The 19,802-nt window shown below is 39.8% G+C and overlaps 1 protein-coding gene across 15 annotated transcripts in view; it reads right to left on the reverse strand.

Annotated features, from left to right (window-relative positions):
- Positions 1 to 19,802, reverse strand: part of EPSTI1 (epithelial stromal interaction 1) — a 308,217-nt gene that overhangs the window by 281,075 nt on the left and 7,340 nt on the right. For all 15 annotated transcript variants that reach the window (XM_031655815.1, XM_031655810.1, XM_031655809.1 and 12 more), the window contains 2 exons: positions 4,887 to 4,945; positions 3,360 to 3,443 (listed from right to left, as the gene is read on the reverse strand). In XM_031655815.1, coding sequence (XP_031511675.1) covers positions 3,360 to 3,443; positions 4,887 to 4,945 — 143 coding nt within the window. The remainder of the gene's footprint in view (positions 1 to 3,359; positions 3,444 to 4,886; positions 4,946 to 19,802) is intronic.

The following is a 19,802-nucleotide window of genomic DNA, read 5'->3' on the forward strand; positions in this document are numbered from 1 at the left end:
AAACAAAAGAGCACTTTACCAAGGTTTTCCAATCATGTAGGTATTAAAGTTTTCACTTGGATTGAAACCATACCTAAAGGTCTGTGCTAAATAGAAGAAATAATGCCTGTCTTGGAAATTGTAGAATTTTCTTCCTGCTTGAATATGACTATGCCTGAACCTAGTAAAGACGGTGATCAAAGGGGCTTCTATTGCTTTTCTTCTTCTAACTCTATTGCTTTATGTTCAAGCAGCAAGGCTCAGGAAGCTCTCAGAGGTCTTGCCACTAGACAAGTATGTAGTCTTTATAACCCAGTTTCTAAAAATACAATGGGAATATTCCAGTTAGTAACTGATCCATACTATTTATTGTTCTTTCCTTATATAGTCAAAATAAAAATGTGGATGTGAGATGATTTACTTGCTCTCTCTTAAACCTAAAAGAATTTGAGGCAGCTTGACAATCATCTAAGAATTGCTGTTTAGGGAATCCTCACTGTTTATGCAAGCTCAGTGTGCGTATTATAAAGATTCCTTTGAAATAATTCTCTGGTGCTTTGGTCACTAAAAGTGTCAGCTCTCTGAAAGATTCACTCTCACAGAAGATGCATTAAAACAATTTGTGTTCACTATAGATCTTATAATTGAACTGAGAAAGATACCATAGGGACTTTTCTTCTGAGATCCAAAAGATAGGCCTGTTTGGTGTTGGCCTTTTGACTGCTATTGTGGGGAATGGGGGATGTTTCTTTCAAGACAGTGAGGAATGTTGACGCTTTTCTCTAATGTTACAACAACTTTTAGTATCTCCTGCAACCATTCCAATATTGTAAGGGGCAGAGAAGTAGAGGAGGAGTTGAAAATTCGAAGAAATGGAGGAAGTCAGATGTTTAAGCATTTACAAGTTTTGTTCAAAACTCATCTCAAAGTTTAATACATTCTAGAATTTTCTTCTCTACCCCCAAGCCCCTCCCACACACACATACCTGATTATCCCTAGATAATGCATATAACAGGAAGTCAAAATGAGAATCCTGCTCATTTTCTGCTAAGACTTCAAGACAACAGATGCCAAGCACTTCGAATTCCAAAGTGAGGTAATGGCCCCTCAAAGCAGGATCTGCAAGGAGATAACTGAAACCTACCTTGGGGAACCTTAACTAACTTCACCCTATAAAAGAGGTTGGTCAGGCCAAAGGGAGGCAGAAATCTGAGGAAAGATGTCATTCTGCCTCTCTTCTGTGTTTTGAGGAAGGAGAAATCTTCACATCAGATGAGCAGGAGAGGTTTAATGAAAATCAGCTGGAGACCTCAACCTGCATTTTTAAGAGTCTGAGGGTCCTAGTGGATTCATGCCTAGAACAGTTAGAGCCTAAAGGTATAAGGCTGTTGTCAGTTGGCCACTGAGATGAGTCCTCAAGAGGTAGCTACATTATAAATGGCCCGTATTCACAGTTTATGAAAAGAAAGAATGCGGCCGGGCACGGTGGCTCAAGCCTGTAATCCCAGCACTTTGGGAGGCCGAGACGGGCGGATCACGAGGTCAGGCGATCGAGACCATCCTGGCTAACACGATGAAACCCCGTCTCTACTAAAATATACAAAAAAACTAGCCGGGCGAGGTGGCGGGCGCCTGTAGTCCCAGCTACTCCGGAGGCTGAGGCAGGAGAATGGCGTGAACCCGGGAGGCGGAGCTTGCAGTGAGCCGAGATCGGGCCACTGCAATCCAGCCTGGGCGACAGAGCGAGACTCCGTCTCAAAAAAAAAAAAAAAAAAAGAAAAGAAAGAATGCACAAGTATTCCCTGTACTTTTAATATTATTCTCATGAAAGAGAATGCCAACATAAAGCCATCTAAAGGGACTTGCCTATGAGGGCCATGTCAAGAACAATGGAACCCTAAAAGGAGTCTACCAAGAGCCAACAGTGAGGCCAAGCCCTGCTGACAGGAAAGGAAATCATATCAGGGAAATCCAGGTGGGAGATGGGTGGCAGAGAGTGGAGGATGCTGAAAAACTCGAAGAATCCCAGGAAGGAGAATGAGCAGTCAGCGCAAACCTAGGCTCAAAGAAACCAGGATCACTGCACTACGAACCCCGACCTCTCTTATCTCCACTTCCCGCTTCAACCCTAGAAAGGTCAGAATCTGGGAACAGAACAGTGAATAGACAAAAGTCCAGCCACACCCTGTTCCACTTGCTAGATTCCTACCTGAAACAGGCCTGGGTTAGAGCAGGGCAGCAGCTCTCATCTCCATTAGTAACAGAATTTTGATCAGTACCAAAGACTGAACATTAATTACTGAAACGAGACTGTTTTAGGCCTAGAATTAGCTAGGTCACTCTATTGTTTGAGAAAGACCAAAAAGCTTTAATTTCTTACAGCATCCAAAAAGCCTGGGAAAGACTGGTCTCACATAGCCAATCTCAGGGGCCAAGTTAGGAGATATTAAAGCTGTTTTCTGATTGTATCCTTCGAGTCTGGCTCATATGCACAAAGGAGGCACTTGAGATTAGCCCTTTTCATGAAATACAGTGGGATGATGATAATATTACTATTACTTCCTCTCATTAAATAATTTCCAAATTAGATTTTTACCTATGTTCTCATGTTCTTGGCGGGGTGGTGGGGGGGGGGGGGGGGTGAGGGAACTGCTCTAAAACTGTTGCAACAGAAAGTGGCCGGTGACACAAGACTTGCTTGTATTAACTAAATCTGTGGACACTGTGTGTCCAACCCTTTAAATTTTCAGCTGCTGCTAGAAGAGAAAAAGCAAAGAAAAGATGTGAATGATTCCCATTAGGTGGCATCCCCTCTGAATGATTCAAACACCAGCAAAGGCGGCCCAGACAATTCATCACACTGGCAGCACCTGCTCCAGAGGCCCAGAGGTCTCTATCTGTAGAATAAAAACACAGGTGATGTTTCTCTTCTACCCACCACCGGGTTTCTAGCTCACTCTCATCTTCCTCTTGGAACTGACTCTCCACTCCTTTTCTTCAGATTAACATTTAACTACCATGATTAATATGCTCGTCCTAGCATTTACTCCTATCCTGACTAGTGCTATGACAGGGCATATGCAGCGCCCCAGGTAAGCTTTCTTCAGAGTCAATCATCTAAGAGGCTCTAAATTATTTGGCAATTAAGCCATCACTGTGTTCCCATAGAACTCTGGCATTACAGGTTTGCTACTTGCAGAAAATCAGGAAAAAAAAAAATGTATATACACACACACACACATTAAACGCATTCCACCCAAGCAGCACAATGACCAAACAAACTACAATGGACATTCACAGACAGACATATGCAAGCTGCTAACAGGATCCATAGGGGGCCCCGCCCTCCCGCATTCAGGCAGTGGCTGTGCTTGCTTACCTAGCCGCCTGGGCACCAAGTGAACTGGTTTAGCTCTGTTCTGCTCCTTCCACTTCTCCAGGTTGGCCAGCTCCTGTTCCGCAACTAAGCCAGGTGAGAAATATCAAATCGTCAGTTACTAGACTTCTAAAAGAAAACCAGTCCCTTCGAAGCATAAGAAACAACTATTAGAAGGCAGTTAACTACATATGAGCATGAGTGAACAAGACTTCCAGGTTAGAAGCACAATATTCAGCCCTGACCCCTATGTGTCACCCTGGGCCCGGCCCTGTGGCACTTCTCACCAAGAATCAGCACAGAGGGTTCAAATTTGAAAAACCACCTGGGCTCCTACTAAAACAAGGAAGTATAGCTTTTCCTACCATTCTGGCATTTTTAAAACTCTGTATCAAGTTAATTTTTAAAGTTTCCTATAGATAATGTGTGCAAAACTAGAATATTTTCATGTCAATAAGAACTTTCCACACACAGGTAAACATATCCCCAGAGAATTCTGATGCCCATACTCGCTTTATGTTCAATGCTCCCCAAGCTTACTGCAACTCTAGGGAGCGAGGGCTCGGTGCCACGGGTGGGGACCCTGGCTCTGGTTTCTCGGGCACTCCCGACCGCCATGCAGAGTCGGCTTCCGGGGGAGCTGTGCTCATTTCCTAAATGTTCACTGTGCACGACAGCAGGGGGCGCCAGAGAGAAACTAGTTGTCACTCCAGCGCCTTCCCTTACCTCCTCTGAGACCTGTTTCAAATGTCCATTACTACAAAAACAAATTCTGAAACATTTCAGAATCCAGACCACATTGAGACTTAAGCTCCTGTTAAGTATTTAAATCAAAAGCTTGTAAAATACCAGATCGGCTGGCAGTTCCCGTAGTCCCTGCATGGCTGTGATTGTCATATTCTGCACTGACCCACTGTCCCACCCGGGACTACATGTCTGGTGGGGACTCTTTAGAGCGCTTTTTCCCTTTTGTGCCTTTCTGTCCATCATTAGTCATGAAGTTAAATTTCGTACCGATTATCTAATAAAGGAGACCATCGAATTTCAGCATAGCCCCACAGCTGGACTTGAACAGCCTACTATTTCTTTGTGAACTAAATGAACTTTAGTTCTCTTCCACCTCTAAAGCATAATGCTATAACTTTAAATGGCAGCATTTATATTTACCGTACATCAATTAAACATGTTATGCACACATTAAGTACAGAGAGTACAAAAACGAGTAAGATGTGGTCCCTGCCCTCAAGGAGGTTTATTGGCAATAAGTGTAAAGTTGTTCAAGCCAGTAGAAATCCAGGATCTACCATCGTGTCATGAGTTCTGTTACTAATGTAGAGAAACAAACTTAGAAGTGTTAATAGAATATTTTTAAAGGTATAATCAAAACTGCTGATGTTTTTTAAAAAAAAAACAACTTTATGAGATTTGGTGAGTCTATATAAATCAGAAAATAAAAATACTTCACACCAAAATAAACCAATTGTAAAAAGAGAGAAGCATTCTGAATGTTAAATGAATGGCTATACGTACTTCTTTGTATCTGATTTCTCCGGTTTACATTTGGTGCTATCAAGGTATATGCACTTGTGCTAAAAGGAAGAGAAAAAAAAAATGCTTATTACCATGAGAAACTACCAATGCATATAAACCACCAGATATTTTTCCTTCCATTATACTGTATTTATGATCATTACCATCAAATAGGCACCATGAAAGATAATCTTCTTAAGTCCCTGGTCTGTTCTCTGGGACCTCACAATCTTGATGTCAAAGTAAAACAAAGGACATGACCAAATAAGGAAATATAAAAAATTCGATGAAGAGTGACAAGTGACTAGTTGGTATACTGTCCTTGTAGGGCTCCCCCATTCCTCTAGGTGGTGCTCGTGAGTAAATTCCTTTAAGATTGCTTTAGATTGGCATTCTCTTCCGTGTGACCACACCGAGGTACAGGAAACATTGGTACCTTTTTTGTTCCCACAGACTGAGCGTAGAGGCCATTTGCAATGCAGCCACCTCCTCTTGATGACCTGAGTAGCTAACTGGCTTTTAGGCTTTGACTTTTCTAGGACTATGTCCTCTGGGTCTCTTCTTCTAGGGACACAGGTTGAGCATAATCAGGGCTCGGAGAAGCAAAGAGTCATTTCAAACAGGGGGATCAGGGAAGACTTTTTAAGCAAAAATATTCAACTCCATGACACTAGGAAGCTGTTAAAATATTGTGAGCTTTTGAGGGCAGAGAATGTGCTTGATTGATATGTATTCCAAGCCCCTGGCACAGTGTCTGGCACAAAGACACTGGCTGCTTGATAAATGTGGGCTGAATTAAAATAAAATGATGCTACAGACCTAGCCTGTGAGTCTGTGTTGGGGTGGCTCTTTTTTGAGATGATACATGTGATCCCACAAGAGCATGAATACTCCGTTAAGCAAAAATATAGCACAGTAACAGACTGCAGCATACGTGTAGGTACAGTTTTAAGAGAAATGCTGTGGATAAACACAACCAGCTTATAACTGTAGGATTTAAGAAGGGGAAAAAATAATCCACCCAGATACTCTTGGAAGTCTCTCTCTTCTACCTGAATATACCATTTCAAAGGGCAAATTAGCAAAGATTGAACGGTAGAGGCCAAAAGCACTGATCAACAGAAGCCATTTCCTTCCTTATCTCATTATTTTTCTAGCAGCTAGCCTTCAGCCAGCTTCAAACTGGGCTTTAATTTTAGACTTGCAAATGTGAGGTGTGCAACAGCCTTTGCATGCAAATGGGGCTGCTGGATGCCCAATTACCTAATGTATATCAGCAGACGTTGCATGTGTAGCCTAGCATGCATACAACGTTATGAATACAAAATTAGGAGGCTGCCACTGGAAATTAATCCCTTGTCCATTGCATATTCTTTGTACACCCTAAGAAACATTTTTCACTCCTGAATTGCCAGTACTTTATAGGAGCTTGGAAGCTGCAATCCTGTGGGTAGTCCCTGGAAACTTGAATATGGTGCAGTGGTGAGCCATTCTACAGAGACTGAAAGCTGAAACATGAGATACTAGATGTAAATGCCCATCATGAAATTGCTACACAATCTTCAATGTCTGCTAACATTGTGGTATAGAGCTTTTCTCTATACCACAGATTTGACTATACTCTAGATCAGTAGTTCTCAGCCTTTATCGTGCATCATAATTACCAGGAGGGCTTGTCTGCGAGCCTGAGTTTCTAATTCAGTAGCTCTGTGATAGGGTCCAATAACTTACATTTTTAATGAGTTCCAAGATGATGCTGTTCTTGATCTAGGTACCACACTTGGAAAACCACTACTATAGAGCAATCAAGCTATCTTAGAACACTTGGGATAAAAGAAAACTTAGGGATTCATAAATCACTGGTAAAGACAGAGGTGAATCTCAGACCAAAGATCACCAGGTCAACTGAGCAACAGTGATGAGACTCCAATCTAGGACTTTTGACTTAGTTATCTGTCTGCAGCTAACTTTTCAATTCAATGTGCAAAGCACAAAATATGACCATCCTTTAACTTTAGCCCCTTGATAGACGTCCAAACCATGCAACCTACTTAACTGAACACTTATTATGGATTTATTATATTAGGGGCTTGTAGAGAATGAGGGGAGATTCCAAAACAGGGATACTAATCACTTTAACAGAACTTACGTTAGGAACAAGTCAAGAAAACACCAAAGCACCCCAAGAGAATATCCAACCACTCAACATGAGTTCTGGATGGGGAAAAAAACAAAAAAAAGAAATAAAAATAAATTAAAAAAGAATATCCAAACAAGTCTTAAAGTGGGATGATGTAAGTACTCAGAGATCCAAAACAGTGGAGATTCATAGAGACCTCAGAGGAGTAAAACACCAAATAGCACGAAATAAGAATAGCAAGTTGAGGCTCAAAGAATAGGATCTGAAACAGCAAAAGTGTTTCTTTGCCAGGACTTTGCCAAAAGCAGCTTCACAGAGAATTTTCCAAGTCCATGAGTCTCTCTTACAGAAATTTTGCAAAAGGTTTGGAAAGAAAAATCAATCTGTTTGTAAAAGATTGTAGTCTACAGTATCTAATCTGGTTAAGTTTTTAACTGACATCATACTAGAATCTTCTGTCTTAGGAATAGGACTTCAGTCAATCTACGGCCAATGTGTGTAGCCTACAGGTACCTAATAGAGAAACGTAAAATAAAGGGAAAGAATTAGCTCTGAATTTAGAGGGTTTTTACTGAAAGCATTTTAGCATAAACCCAGGCAGTGGTCCCAGTAATAAACATTTTACGTACATTTTATGTGAATTCCTCGGCAACCATCTTAACAATATTTTATTGACTGAAAATGCCAAATCTAAAACATGTTATAATAGTCCCAAGAAAGCATTGCCAAGTAAATGGTAGGAACTTAGCTTCTATTTCTATTTCTTAACATAGGAAGAAGAGCTTAAGTCAAAGGATATGCTTTTTATTTTTTAATATCATGTGTCACAGTGTAATGCCTTCGTAGATACACATATTCATCCCTTCTTTCTTAGCTTTCTCTTGACATGAATAGCAAGTATAATTTATTAATGTTTTCAGCCAATTAGTTTCTACCCACAGCAAAAGCCTTTGCTGTTTTAACCTATGTGCTATCTCTTTCAACAGCCTGACTCTCGAAGCTGCTGATCTAGACAAGTCCAACAACCAACATTTCGTATTCTCGTCATTTCCTGATTAAGCAACATTCAAGCCACTGAAATAAATGTATATATTTGAAAATGAGTCTTCTTAATTACCTCATTGAAATTTAATATCTCAATTTGTAAGATTGTTTTCACTTTCCAACAGCGCACATCCATGAGATATACTAAGAGAAAATATATGAAAGAACAGACAAGATAAAACGTTTTTCTGCACCACAAGTAACATAAAATAAAAAGATATTCAAGAAATGTTTGGCCAAGTGCAGTGGCTCATGTCTGTAATCTCAGTACTTTGGGAGGCTGAGAAGGGTGGATCACTTGAGGTCAGGAGTTCAAGACCAGCCTGACCAACACGGTAAAATCCCATCTCTACTAAAAATATAAAAATTTGCCGGGCGTGAAGGTGCACTCCTGTAATCCCAGCTACTGGGGAGGCTGAGGTAGGAGAATCGTTTGAACCCAGGGGGCAGAGGTTGCAGTGAGCTGAGATCGTGCCACTGCACTCCAGCCTGGCCTATAACAGCAAAACTCTGTCTCAAAAAAAAAAAGAAAGAAAAAGAAAAGCAATGTTTTCCTTGTGAGGTCTCTCGAGTTACACAACTGCATCTTGTGCGTACATTCTTGCACAATTTTTATAACCTTTTATCAACAAGTACTCTGAAAAAAATGTTATGTTGAAGTTATCAAAAATATCTTGGCTGGCTAAAAGTATTACATAACTATATCCCCTGGTGTATACAAACTGCACCAGATGTAATTTAAATTTCTAATTAGGAACAACACTAGTTTGACTGAAAAAGAAATGCAGTTAAGAGCAAAAGTTCAGAAAGAGAAAATTAAGTGAAAAACATAATTTCAAGCAGAATAGTAGACATGTAAAGTCTACAGTCCTACAAAAAGTTGGTTTGAAGTTTTCATAGTTCAAGAAAATCCTATCCTTGGGTATACATAAATTGAAAAAAAAAAAAAAAGACTTGGGGATAATCAAAGGCATTTGGATACTTACCTTTCTAGATAAGACATTCCATATTGGTTTTTGTTACATGACCTTCAATGTAGGAATCTGAAACTTACTGTTTTCAGTCAACATTGAGTCAAAACTTTTGAGGCATTTAGGTTTCCAAAAGTTTTTTCATACATAGACCAAATTCCCAAGAAAAATAGAAGATGATAAGACCAGGCTGAGCGAATTGCCCTTGACCCCTAATCCTATATCATAGCATCCCTGATCAAGTGTTCCACATCTCCAGTGTGAAAACGTTTATGAATTGTCTTTGGCCTCAGAAACTACAGAGGCTAAGACACTCTATGCACACCCAAGAAGCTAATGTGTAATTGATTAGTTCTTTCATCAATACAACTCATAGCTTCTGTTAGAGGGCTGAATAGACACACAGTGGGTAAAGACAGATAAATAAGCAGAAAATCATCAGGGCCTTTGTTTATAGGATGCCTTTACGAAAACTAGAAGCACACACACCCAGGATCCCATGGCTTAGTGAGACATTGTAAATTCATGTAAACTAGAAAAAGAGTGCTGCTTCTTTCAGGTGGAGGTAAAGACACATGTATGTATCTCAGCCACAAATCACACCTTAGCTAGGCAAGTGTGTGTAGTCACCAATCTGCGCAACCATATAGAATGGACCTGAGATGATGTATTTCTTCACTTAAACACACACCCATAAGTAAAAGCCACACAAAAAAAAGTTAGCAAGAAAGAGTCACACTAAAAATATAAAGAGTGTATAAGAAGTACAATATTGTAGAGACTCACCATCTTTAAGAGGCCAAAAACCAATGATGGGACCATCATTGAGATGGAGACCAATTGGTAGGTATGCTTACAAAATGTCTTGTAACTACTTCCTCAGTAAAAATAACTATAAGAAATTCATATTTTTAAAACAGAGATGTCAGGTCTGGGATTTGATTGGATTCTACTTACAAGCTATTAAGTTAGCCTGTTACTGTTTCACAGACACTGGCAGAAGACATGAAATTCCTGGATCAGAGACAAAGACTTTATTACTCATGGCACAGTAGGCAGCATAAGCAACAGTTTATTTACATCTATTCTCTCTGGCCTCCAGTCTTATGGTGGGAGCAACAGGATGGATGCTGCACACATGGTGTGTTTGCATTGCAGCTGAGGAAATGCTTGGGGAATACACCATTTTTACGGCAGACAGTAAGTGAGCCTGGTCTTTATCCTGGGAGAACAAACCTCATCTCTCAAGGTTCCCAGCTAAATAAACAACTCTAAGAAATAGGTTAAAGAGTGGCCTTGGCACATCCAACAAAACATAAAAGTACAAGAGGCCCTAGGGGGACTCTCTTTTCCAGCAAGAGATTATTTAGTATTAACATTCCTATTAAGAATGGCTTAATGATAAAGAAATTGATGTTTGCAGAAAAACCACTTATGAAATGTGCTATATATTTTCTCTTCCCATTATTTTTATTAATAGAACAGATTATGTCTATGTCTCAAGCATTACTCAAGGTTATCTATAACTTAAAGAAAAAAGAACACAAATGCAAGACATAGTGATATATTCCAAAATCTGTGCATAGAACATTTAGAAATGAAATTCATGTTTTCTGATTTTGAAAGAAACACACTTGTAAAGGAAAACTCAGAAAACTATTTTAGAAACATTAAAAAGTCACGCATAATCCCACCTCTCAAAGACCACAGTTACAATTGTATTTGGGTGAATTTACTTTTCATCTATGTTCTATATATATAATTACACAGTTGCAATCATATTTTAAGTACAGTTGTACATCCTGCTTTCATTTATAAGTGGTTTTCCTAACTTGATTATATATGTAACATGCTTAACGCTCAATGGCTACATAGTATTTCATGACATTGGTGCATCATATAACCACTCATCTATTGCAACTGTTTCAATTATTCACTATTACAAATAATCCTACAGGATGTACAAAGCATAACCTTTCAGCAGAACATTATCCAGAAGAAAACGCTAACAGTCCTCTGAAATCAATACTCTAAACAGGAATGTGGGCTACATTTAAACTTTTCTTCCTAAGATATCCTATTTACATTTCAAACATCTCAGAGACAACATAATCACATGATTAATTTCCACTCTCATGTTTGACTCCCTTTATTCTTAAACCAAAAGAGCTGTAGGCCCTACCCAACATTCACTCTCCCTTCCTCCTTACTAATAGCACTTCTGTATTATTCAGACAATGTGCCCAATTGAAAGACTACAGCAGGCCGGGCGCGGTGGCTCAAGCCTGTAATCCCAGCACTTTGGGAGGCCGAGACGGGCGGATCACGAGGTCAGGAGATCGAGACCATCCTGGCTAACACGGTGAAACCCCGTCTCTACTAAAAAATCCAAAAATCTAGCCGGGCGAGGTGGCAGGCGCCTGTAGTCCCAGCTACTCGGGAGGCTGAGCCAGGAGAATGGCGTGAACCTGGGAGGCGGAGCTTGCAGTGAGCTGAGATCCGGCCACTGTACTCCGGCCTGGGTGACAGAGCGAGACTCCGTCTCAAAAAAAAAAAAAAAAAAGAAAAAAAAAGAAAGACTACAGCCACCAACCTTCTGTATAGTTAGGTATAATTATGTGATGAAGTTTGAGAAATTGAGATGTAAGTGGAAGCCATTGAGAGGGATTTCTAGAAAGGCTCCTTTACATAGTGATAGACAATAGAAAAAGCTGTTTTGTTACTTTCCTTCTTCCCGGAAGGTTGAAGTTGTAGCTGGTGCTCAAGCAGTCCATGAGGCACCGGCATATGGAAGACATGATCAGGAATGGCAGAGCAGAAAGACAGAAGCAGTCTGGGGCTCTGTGACCACGAAAACACCACATCAGTGGTAATCTATTGCTGTACCGCTCAACTTCAAACCCTAATTCTGTTATTTCCTATCTGTACAACTTAGAGCAAATTATTTAGTTTTTCTATTTTTTCACCTGTAAAATCGTAATACCTATCCACTTCATAGGATATAAAGTGCTGTGAACCCCAAATATCTGAGGCAGGCCTCAGTCAATTTAGAAAGTTTAAAGTTCGGGTGCGGTGGCTCACGCCTGTAATCCCAGCACTTTGAGAGGCCAAGGCGGGTGGATCACGAGGTCAGGAGATCGAGACCATCCTGGCTAACACGGTGAAACCCAGTCTCTACTAAAAATACAAAAAAAAATTAGCCGGGCGTGGTGACAGGCGCCTGTAGTCCCAGCTACTCAGGAGGCTGAGGCAGGAGAATGGTGTGAACCCAGGAGGCGGAGCTTGAAGTGAGCTGAGATCGCTCCACTGCACTCCAGCCTGGGCGACAGAGCAAGAAGACTCCATCTCAAAAAAAAAAAAAAGAAAAGAAAGTTTATTTTGCCACGGTTGAGGACGCACCCATGACACAGCTTCAGGAAGTCCTGATGTCATGTGCCCAAGGTGGTCAGTTTGGTTTTAGACATTTTAGGAAGACATGAAACATCAAAGAACATATGTAGATGAACATTGGTTTGGTCCAGAAAGGCAGGACAACTGGAAGCAAACGTGGGACAACTCATAGCAGGGAGGGGGCTTCCAGGTCATAACAGATAAGAGACAAACAGTTGCATTCTTTTGAGTTTCTGATTAGCCTCTCCAAAGGAGGCAATCAGATACACATTTATCTCAGTGAGCAGAGGACTGACTGAATAGAATGCAAGGCAGGTTTGCCCTGAGCAGTTCCCAGCTTGACTTTTCCCTTTAGCTTAGGGATTTGGGGACCCCAAGGTTTCTTTTCATTTCACAGTGCTTAGAACAATGCCAGAAAATAACAAATATTCTATTATAGTTTCCCATTATTTGTATTAGATCAGCCCTAGACTACCTACCTTCAGACTTATTTTATGGGAGAGAAATAAACAAAGACATAGGTACTTACTTAAGATACCTAAGGGGACATCTATTGCTTTGTATGTAATTATAATAACTATATATAACATATATGACATCTATTTTATATGTAATAAAACTTAGCCCTGAATCACTAGGACGTCTCCTTTCCTCATGCTGTGACTGATTCCCTTTGCTGCATCTTCTTTCATAAATATATATCATTAAGTTTCTTCCTTATATCCCTGTTTCTGGCTCTTCCCTTTTAACAACTGTATCCTGGTTCCTGATTCTTTCCTTTGAATACTAAGGACCACGGCATGAAACAAAGTAGTATTTATAAATAATACATCTTAAAAATTAGTACATATTTTTTCCCCTGTAAATGGTAGCATGATTCTGAGCCCAGGCTTTTTTCATTAAATTATTTATTAAAGAATAATGTACCTGCAGAAAACGGCACAAATTTTAAGCACACAGCTTCATAAGAAAAGCTCTTTTACATTCTCCAGGTTCCAAAAGAGAAAAGGAAAAAAATAACAAGAGGCACAATAAGTTTTAGAATATCACCTAAAATTATTATATTTCCCCCAATGTCTTAAGAAATTTTAAGCCTAACAAGTAAATATTATTAAAATGAATACCCGGCCGGGCGTGGTGGCTCAAGCCTGTAATCCCAGCACTTTGGGAGGCCGAGATGGGCGGATCACGAGGTCAGGAGATCGAGACCATCCTGGCTAACACGGTGAAACCCCGTCTCTACTAAAAAATACAAAAAAACTAGCCGGGCGAGGTGGCGGGCGCCTGTAGTCCCAGCTACTCGGGAGGCTGAGGCAGGAGAATGGCGTAAACCCGGGAGGCGGAGCTTGCAGTGAGCCGAGATCCGGCCACTGCACTCCAGCCTGGGCTACAGAGCGAGACTCCGTCTCCAAAAAAAAAAAACAAAAACAAATAAAATGAATACCATATACTATTTACTTATATTTACCAATTGTTAAATGTTTTCCCACATTTACTTTTTCTCTTTTAATCACATGAAAATAAGCTGCAGGGTCATAACACATCATCCCTAAATATTTTAGCATGTATCGCCTAAAAACAAAAGCAGTCTCCTACTTAAACATAATATCATTATCACACCCAAGAAATGTAACATTAATATTGCCTAATAGTCTATATTCACATTTCCAAATTGTTTCCATTTTAATATTCTTCCCTACCTTTACCTCCCCCTAGATCCAGTTATGGATTACACATTTTGTTTGACATGTGTTTGTAGACTCTATGTGTTTGTAGACTCCTATAAGATCAGACAATTTCATTGACTTTTTTCTTTCTTTCTTTCTTTCATGACTGACATATTTGAAGAGTTCGGGTAACTTTTCTTATAGAATGCTTCACAATTTGGATGTAAGGAGATTATTATTTCCTCATGATTAGATTAGGTTACACATTTTTAGAAACAGTACTAGATAGGACATGTTATCCAAGATGCCACTGTGAGAACAAAGGTTGTTTCCTTGTGCAACTAAATAATAAGCCAATGTGAAAAACAGTATCTGTCTATATGATGGAGTGCAATCACAGTTTAAAACAAAGATTAGAAAAAGAGTATCTGTCACCTTCTACTGGCAATAGAAATCAAAGGGCATTGTATTAGTCCATTCTCATGCTGCTAATAAAGACATACCTGAGACTGGGTGATTTATAAAGAAAAAGAGGTTTAATGGACTCACAGTTCCACATGGCTGGGGAGGCCTCACAATCATGGTGGAAGGCAAAGGAGAAGTAAAGGCAGGTCTTACATGGTGGCAGGCAAGAGAGCACGCGCAGAGGAACTGCCCTTTATAAAAGCATCAGGTCTCATGAATCTTACTCACTTAAGAGAACAGCACAGGAAAAACATCCCCCATAATTCAATTACCTCCCACGGGTCCCTCTCATGATACATGGCGATTATGGGAGCTACAATTCAAGGTGAGATTTGGGTGGGGACACAGCCAAACCATATTAGGCATCATGGCCCTAAGGTTTTCCACTTGAAATAAAGAGTCATAGAGTGCAACCTGTACTTTAGAGATTTCTTTACACTAAACTCTTTGAAAAGTTTATTTCTAAGGGTCAGAATCGCAGGGGACTTTCACATTCTGTATTATTTTTGAAATGCTTGAGTTTTTATAACAAGCAGATATGACTTTACTTTTATAATCAGAGAAACATATTCCAAAGATTTTTAATAGAGAAATATTTAATATAAAAATTTCTTGGGGGGGTGGGGAGGGGTTGCATTGGGAGTTACACCTGATGTAAATGACAAGTTGATGGGTGCTGACGAGTTGATGGGTGCAGCACACCAACATGGCACAAGTATACATATGTAACAAACCTGCATGTTATGCACATGTACCCTAGAACTTAAAGTATAATAATAATAATAATAATAATAATAATAAAATAAAATCATTCCAGCCAGTCACAAAAAGAAAAAAAAATTTCTTAAAGCAGGGGCTCAGCTTTTCTTACAAGATTAGGTAGCATAGGTTTCTGCTCTCACTAGTACCATAGTAAAACAAACACTGGGCAATACTAGCCCTTGAGTTTTACCGATGGTAAATGTCTTCAGTTTTTCTACAGGACTTTAACGGATTTCCTTTTAAGTCTTCATATTTGCAGGGGGTGGGGGCCAGGGAATTACAAACATTACAGAACAAAGGAGCCATCATCAGCCGATTCTCTGATATAGAATAGACCCTTCAAATGCAGTCATTTCCCTTTGATTATTTTCTTTCCTCTTAAGCTTTTGTTTCAGATTCAAATACATTCTGAATAGACGCAATTAACCTTAATATGAATAACCTTACAGCACTCTACTGACTTTGAAGTAAGTAACCTTACTGTGTAATTGAACTAAGTTTCTTTTTTTCTCATTTCTGCTATGGTTCTACTGATTATTATAGGTATTATGTGTTTTCAAGCTTTCATCATCCTGTTGATTTATTGTTTCACCGTTCCAGCTGTCGAAGACTTTTTGAGCAATTCCCATTCATTTTTGATATTGTATTTGAACAAAAATGATTGCTCCCCAAGCCTTGGCAGACCACAAATGCATACCATACTGAGGAATGGAATCCAGTGCAGAAAAGTTGGAAATTCCTTCTATACAGGACCATAATTTCTACCCTCCTGCACAAACAGGAATGTAAATTTGATCTAATCAAACCAAAATTATTTTTTATTTTCATCCACTCTCTCTCTTCTGTCATGCATAGAACTGTGTTTTTCAAACTGTAGGAGGTAACCCTCTAATGGGTTATGAAATCAATTCAATGGATTTATTTTTAATGCACAAGAATAGAAACAGTCAGAGGACATCACATATAATAAAGGTGAGAATTGTTTCGTGTAATTTTAGTTATATATACGCTAATATATACTCAGTCATGTACTAGGTCATGATGTCAAATGAATTGCTCACTGTAGGCTATGATCAGAAGTCTGAAAAAAAAGTCACTGGAAGTTACTATGTTGTTGAGGTTGCACAGTGAGAGTGAGACAACTGCTCTAATGTCAGAGATGTTTGAGCCAGAGAGACTCCATCTTGAATAGGGGCTGGGTAAAATAAGGCTAAAACCTACTAGACTGCATTCCCAGACAGTTAAGGCATTCTAAGTCACAGGATGAGATAGGAGGTTGGCACAAGATACAGGTCATAAAGACCTTGCTGATAAGACAGGTTTCAGTAAAGCCAGCTAAAACCCACCAAAACCAAGACAGCAACGAGAGTGACCTCTGGTTTTCCTCAATGCTACACTCCCACCAGCATCATGACAGTTTACAAATGCCATGGCAACATCAGGAAGTTACCCTAGATGGTCTAAAGAGGGGAAGCATGAATAACCCACCCCTTGTTTAGCATAAAATTAAGAAATAACCATAAAAATGGGCAACCAGCAGGCCTCGGGGCTGCTCTGCCTATGGAGTAGTCATTCTTTATTCCTTTACTTTCTTAATAAACTTGCTTTCACTTTGCTCTACAGACTTGCCCTGAATTCTTTCTTGTGTGACCTCCAAGAACCTTCTCTTGGGGTCCGGATCAGGATCCCTTGCCAGTAACACTGACACCAGGCTACCAAGCTCACCTGTCATTTGTGAAAAGCAGCAGAACAAAGGGAATCCCCAGAGAAACTTTTCTCCTGCAAACTACTTCTCTATTCAAATCATTTTAAAACTATGGTGGGGTTCATGACACGTTATCCCAAAATACGGACCTTGGCATTTGAGAAAACAGCAAAAGCAGGAAGTCCTCTCTGACCTTCTCCCGTCTTTCTCCCTGAAGCAAGCCATAAAAAATTTCTCTGACCGGCGGGGCGCGGTGGCTCAAGCCTGTAATCCCAGCACTTTGGGAGGCCGAGGTGGGCGGATCACGAGGTCAGGAGATCCAGACCATCCTGGCTAACACAGTGAAACCCCATCTCTACTAAAAATACAAAAAACTAGCCGGGCGTGGTGGCGGGCGCCTGTAGTCCCAGCTACTCGGGAGGCTGAGGCAGGAGAATGGCGGGAACCCGGGAGGCGGAGCTTGCAGTGAGCCGAGATCGCGCCACTGCACTCCAGCCTGGGCGATGAGCAAGACTCCATCTCAAAAAAAAAAAAAAAATTTTTCTCTGACCTTCCTCTAAGGTAGGCCATAAGATCCTCGTTTCAGAGGGATCCTCCCTCCTCCCTAAACCCATAGGAAAGGAATGAAGACATAGAGACACAGAGAATTTGAACAAACAGGACTTGCTAAGCTTCCCCAGTTTATGTCATTAGACCATACACCTTTTTCACCAATCATATTTCTATATACTATCCACTCTTCATCAAACCTAAGCATAAAAAGACACCGTTTTCCCTGGTTCTTTGAATCTTCATTTTTGGAAGCTCCTATGTCCTATAAAACTTATGTTAAAGGAATGGGTATGCTTTTCTCTTGTTAATCTATCTTTTTTTATAGGGATATCAGCCATGAACCTAGGGATAGGTAAGGAAAGAAATCTTCCCCTCTCTGCAACTGTAAATGTCACATTACTGCTTCCATATTCCACTCCCTTTAGCCTATAGAACTTCTCTTTTTGTAATGTCAATATAAAACAATGACAGGGCTGGGCGCAGTGGCTCACGCCTGTAATCTCAGCACTTTAGGAGGCCGAGGCAGGTGGATCACGAGGTCAGCAGTTCAAGACCTGCCTGACCTACATGGTGAAACCCTGTTTCTACTAAAAATACAAAAATTAACCAGGCACGGTGGTGGGCACCTGTAATCCCAGCTACTTAGGAGGCTGAGGCAGGAGAATCGCCTGAACCTGGCAGGCAGAGTTTTCAGTGAGCTGAGACCGCACCATTGTACTCCAGCCTGGGTGACAGAGCAAGACTCCATCTCAGGGGGAAAAAAAAAAAAAAAGATGATAGGACCTTAGCTAGCTGCACTATCACTCCTTCTATCTATCCTCCCTCTATACATCATATTCAAGATCTAGAATTTGGTAGATAGATGTAGGTTTGAATACTGGTTCTGTCACTCAAAAAGCCATGAGATCTTGGAAAATCATTTTATTTTCAAGACTCAGTTTCCTCATCTTTAAGGTAGCAAATGGCTTATCATGAAGAAACTATTCAATAATGTACCTGACATACTTAACACAAGGTCTAGCACATGGTTAATCATTGAAAACACACGAGCTACTAAATGTTATTTTGGTTTGTCTCTCAGGAGTACCCAGTTTAATTATTCCAGGTCATAACTGATTTACTTCATGCTACAACAGGATTCCAATGCTTCATTACATTTCTCATTTCAAAAATAAGTCAAATAGTATTAGTATTAGTATCTGGTAATCATTGAGACATCTACCCAGCTCATTGAGACATGTCATTAGTAAGAGTTAAATACTATCTGTTGCTTTATAAACTTTCTGCATGCTAAAGATTGACTTAAATAATCCCCTAATGAATAACCATCTATATTGAGCCATCAAGAAGATTGCTCATTACAATCAATCACAGATACTCTCTTCCAATGTACTATTATTTCATAACATTAAAAGGAACTCCAGCATTATTCAATTCTCTATTTCCAGGGAAGAATACTAGCCTGATGCATTCAGGCCACTTAGCATCTATAAGCAGAATTTTATTTCCTCATAATCATATAGAGAAGGAAATTGAAAATATGGACATTGCAGTGAGGAAGCAATAGTGAAAACAGTTCTAATATGCTCTAATAAGTTTGTAAAAACTTGCACTTAATTTCAGAATATTGTATGTGGCTTATTCAGATGCAAATAATGTGAGTCAAAATGACTTAAGTTCTGTCTTAGACATAAGAAACCATACTTCAGGATTTCAGAAAATAGACACTAAATAGTGATATTTATAAAAATTTAACACTATAACTTAGTGACTTTATTATTGTATATCCCACCTTGTATTCCACGTTATAATTACAGAATACAAAATTTAACAATGCTTTTTAAGGAGAAAAGAGAAAAATCAGGACTGGCCATGATGAACTGCTCTTACCAAACCATCATTGATTCTCCTTTTATCTCCCTTGAGAGTTTAGGGATGAAGAGAAGGATTACAAAGATTATTTCCTTCTCTCGAGCATAACAGACTGGTGGGATGCATTGAGATTGGATCAAGGAAATTAGGAAATGTGTTTTCTGGGCCCTAAAGTAGGAAATGAGAAAAAGAATGGGTTTCCCCAATCTGCATAGACAGAATGCCATCAACAGACATAAATAAGATGTCTAAGTGTTGAGGTTGCAGTAGGGTGTTTTAGAGACTGTATTAGTTTGAGTCCTTCAGAAGCTGACACCAAGACAGAGTTAGACATGCAAGAGATGGATA

This window comes from Papio anubis, chromosome 15 (assembly GCF_008728515.1).
Source record: "Papio anubis isolate 15944 chromosome 15, Panubis1.0, whole genome shotgun sequence".
NCBI lineage: Eukaryota > Metazoa > Chordata > Mammalia > Primates > Cercopithecidae > Papio > Papio anubis.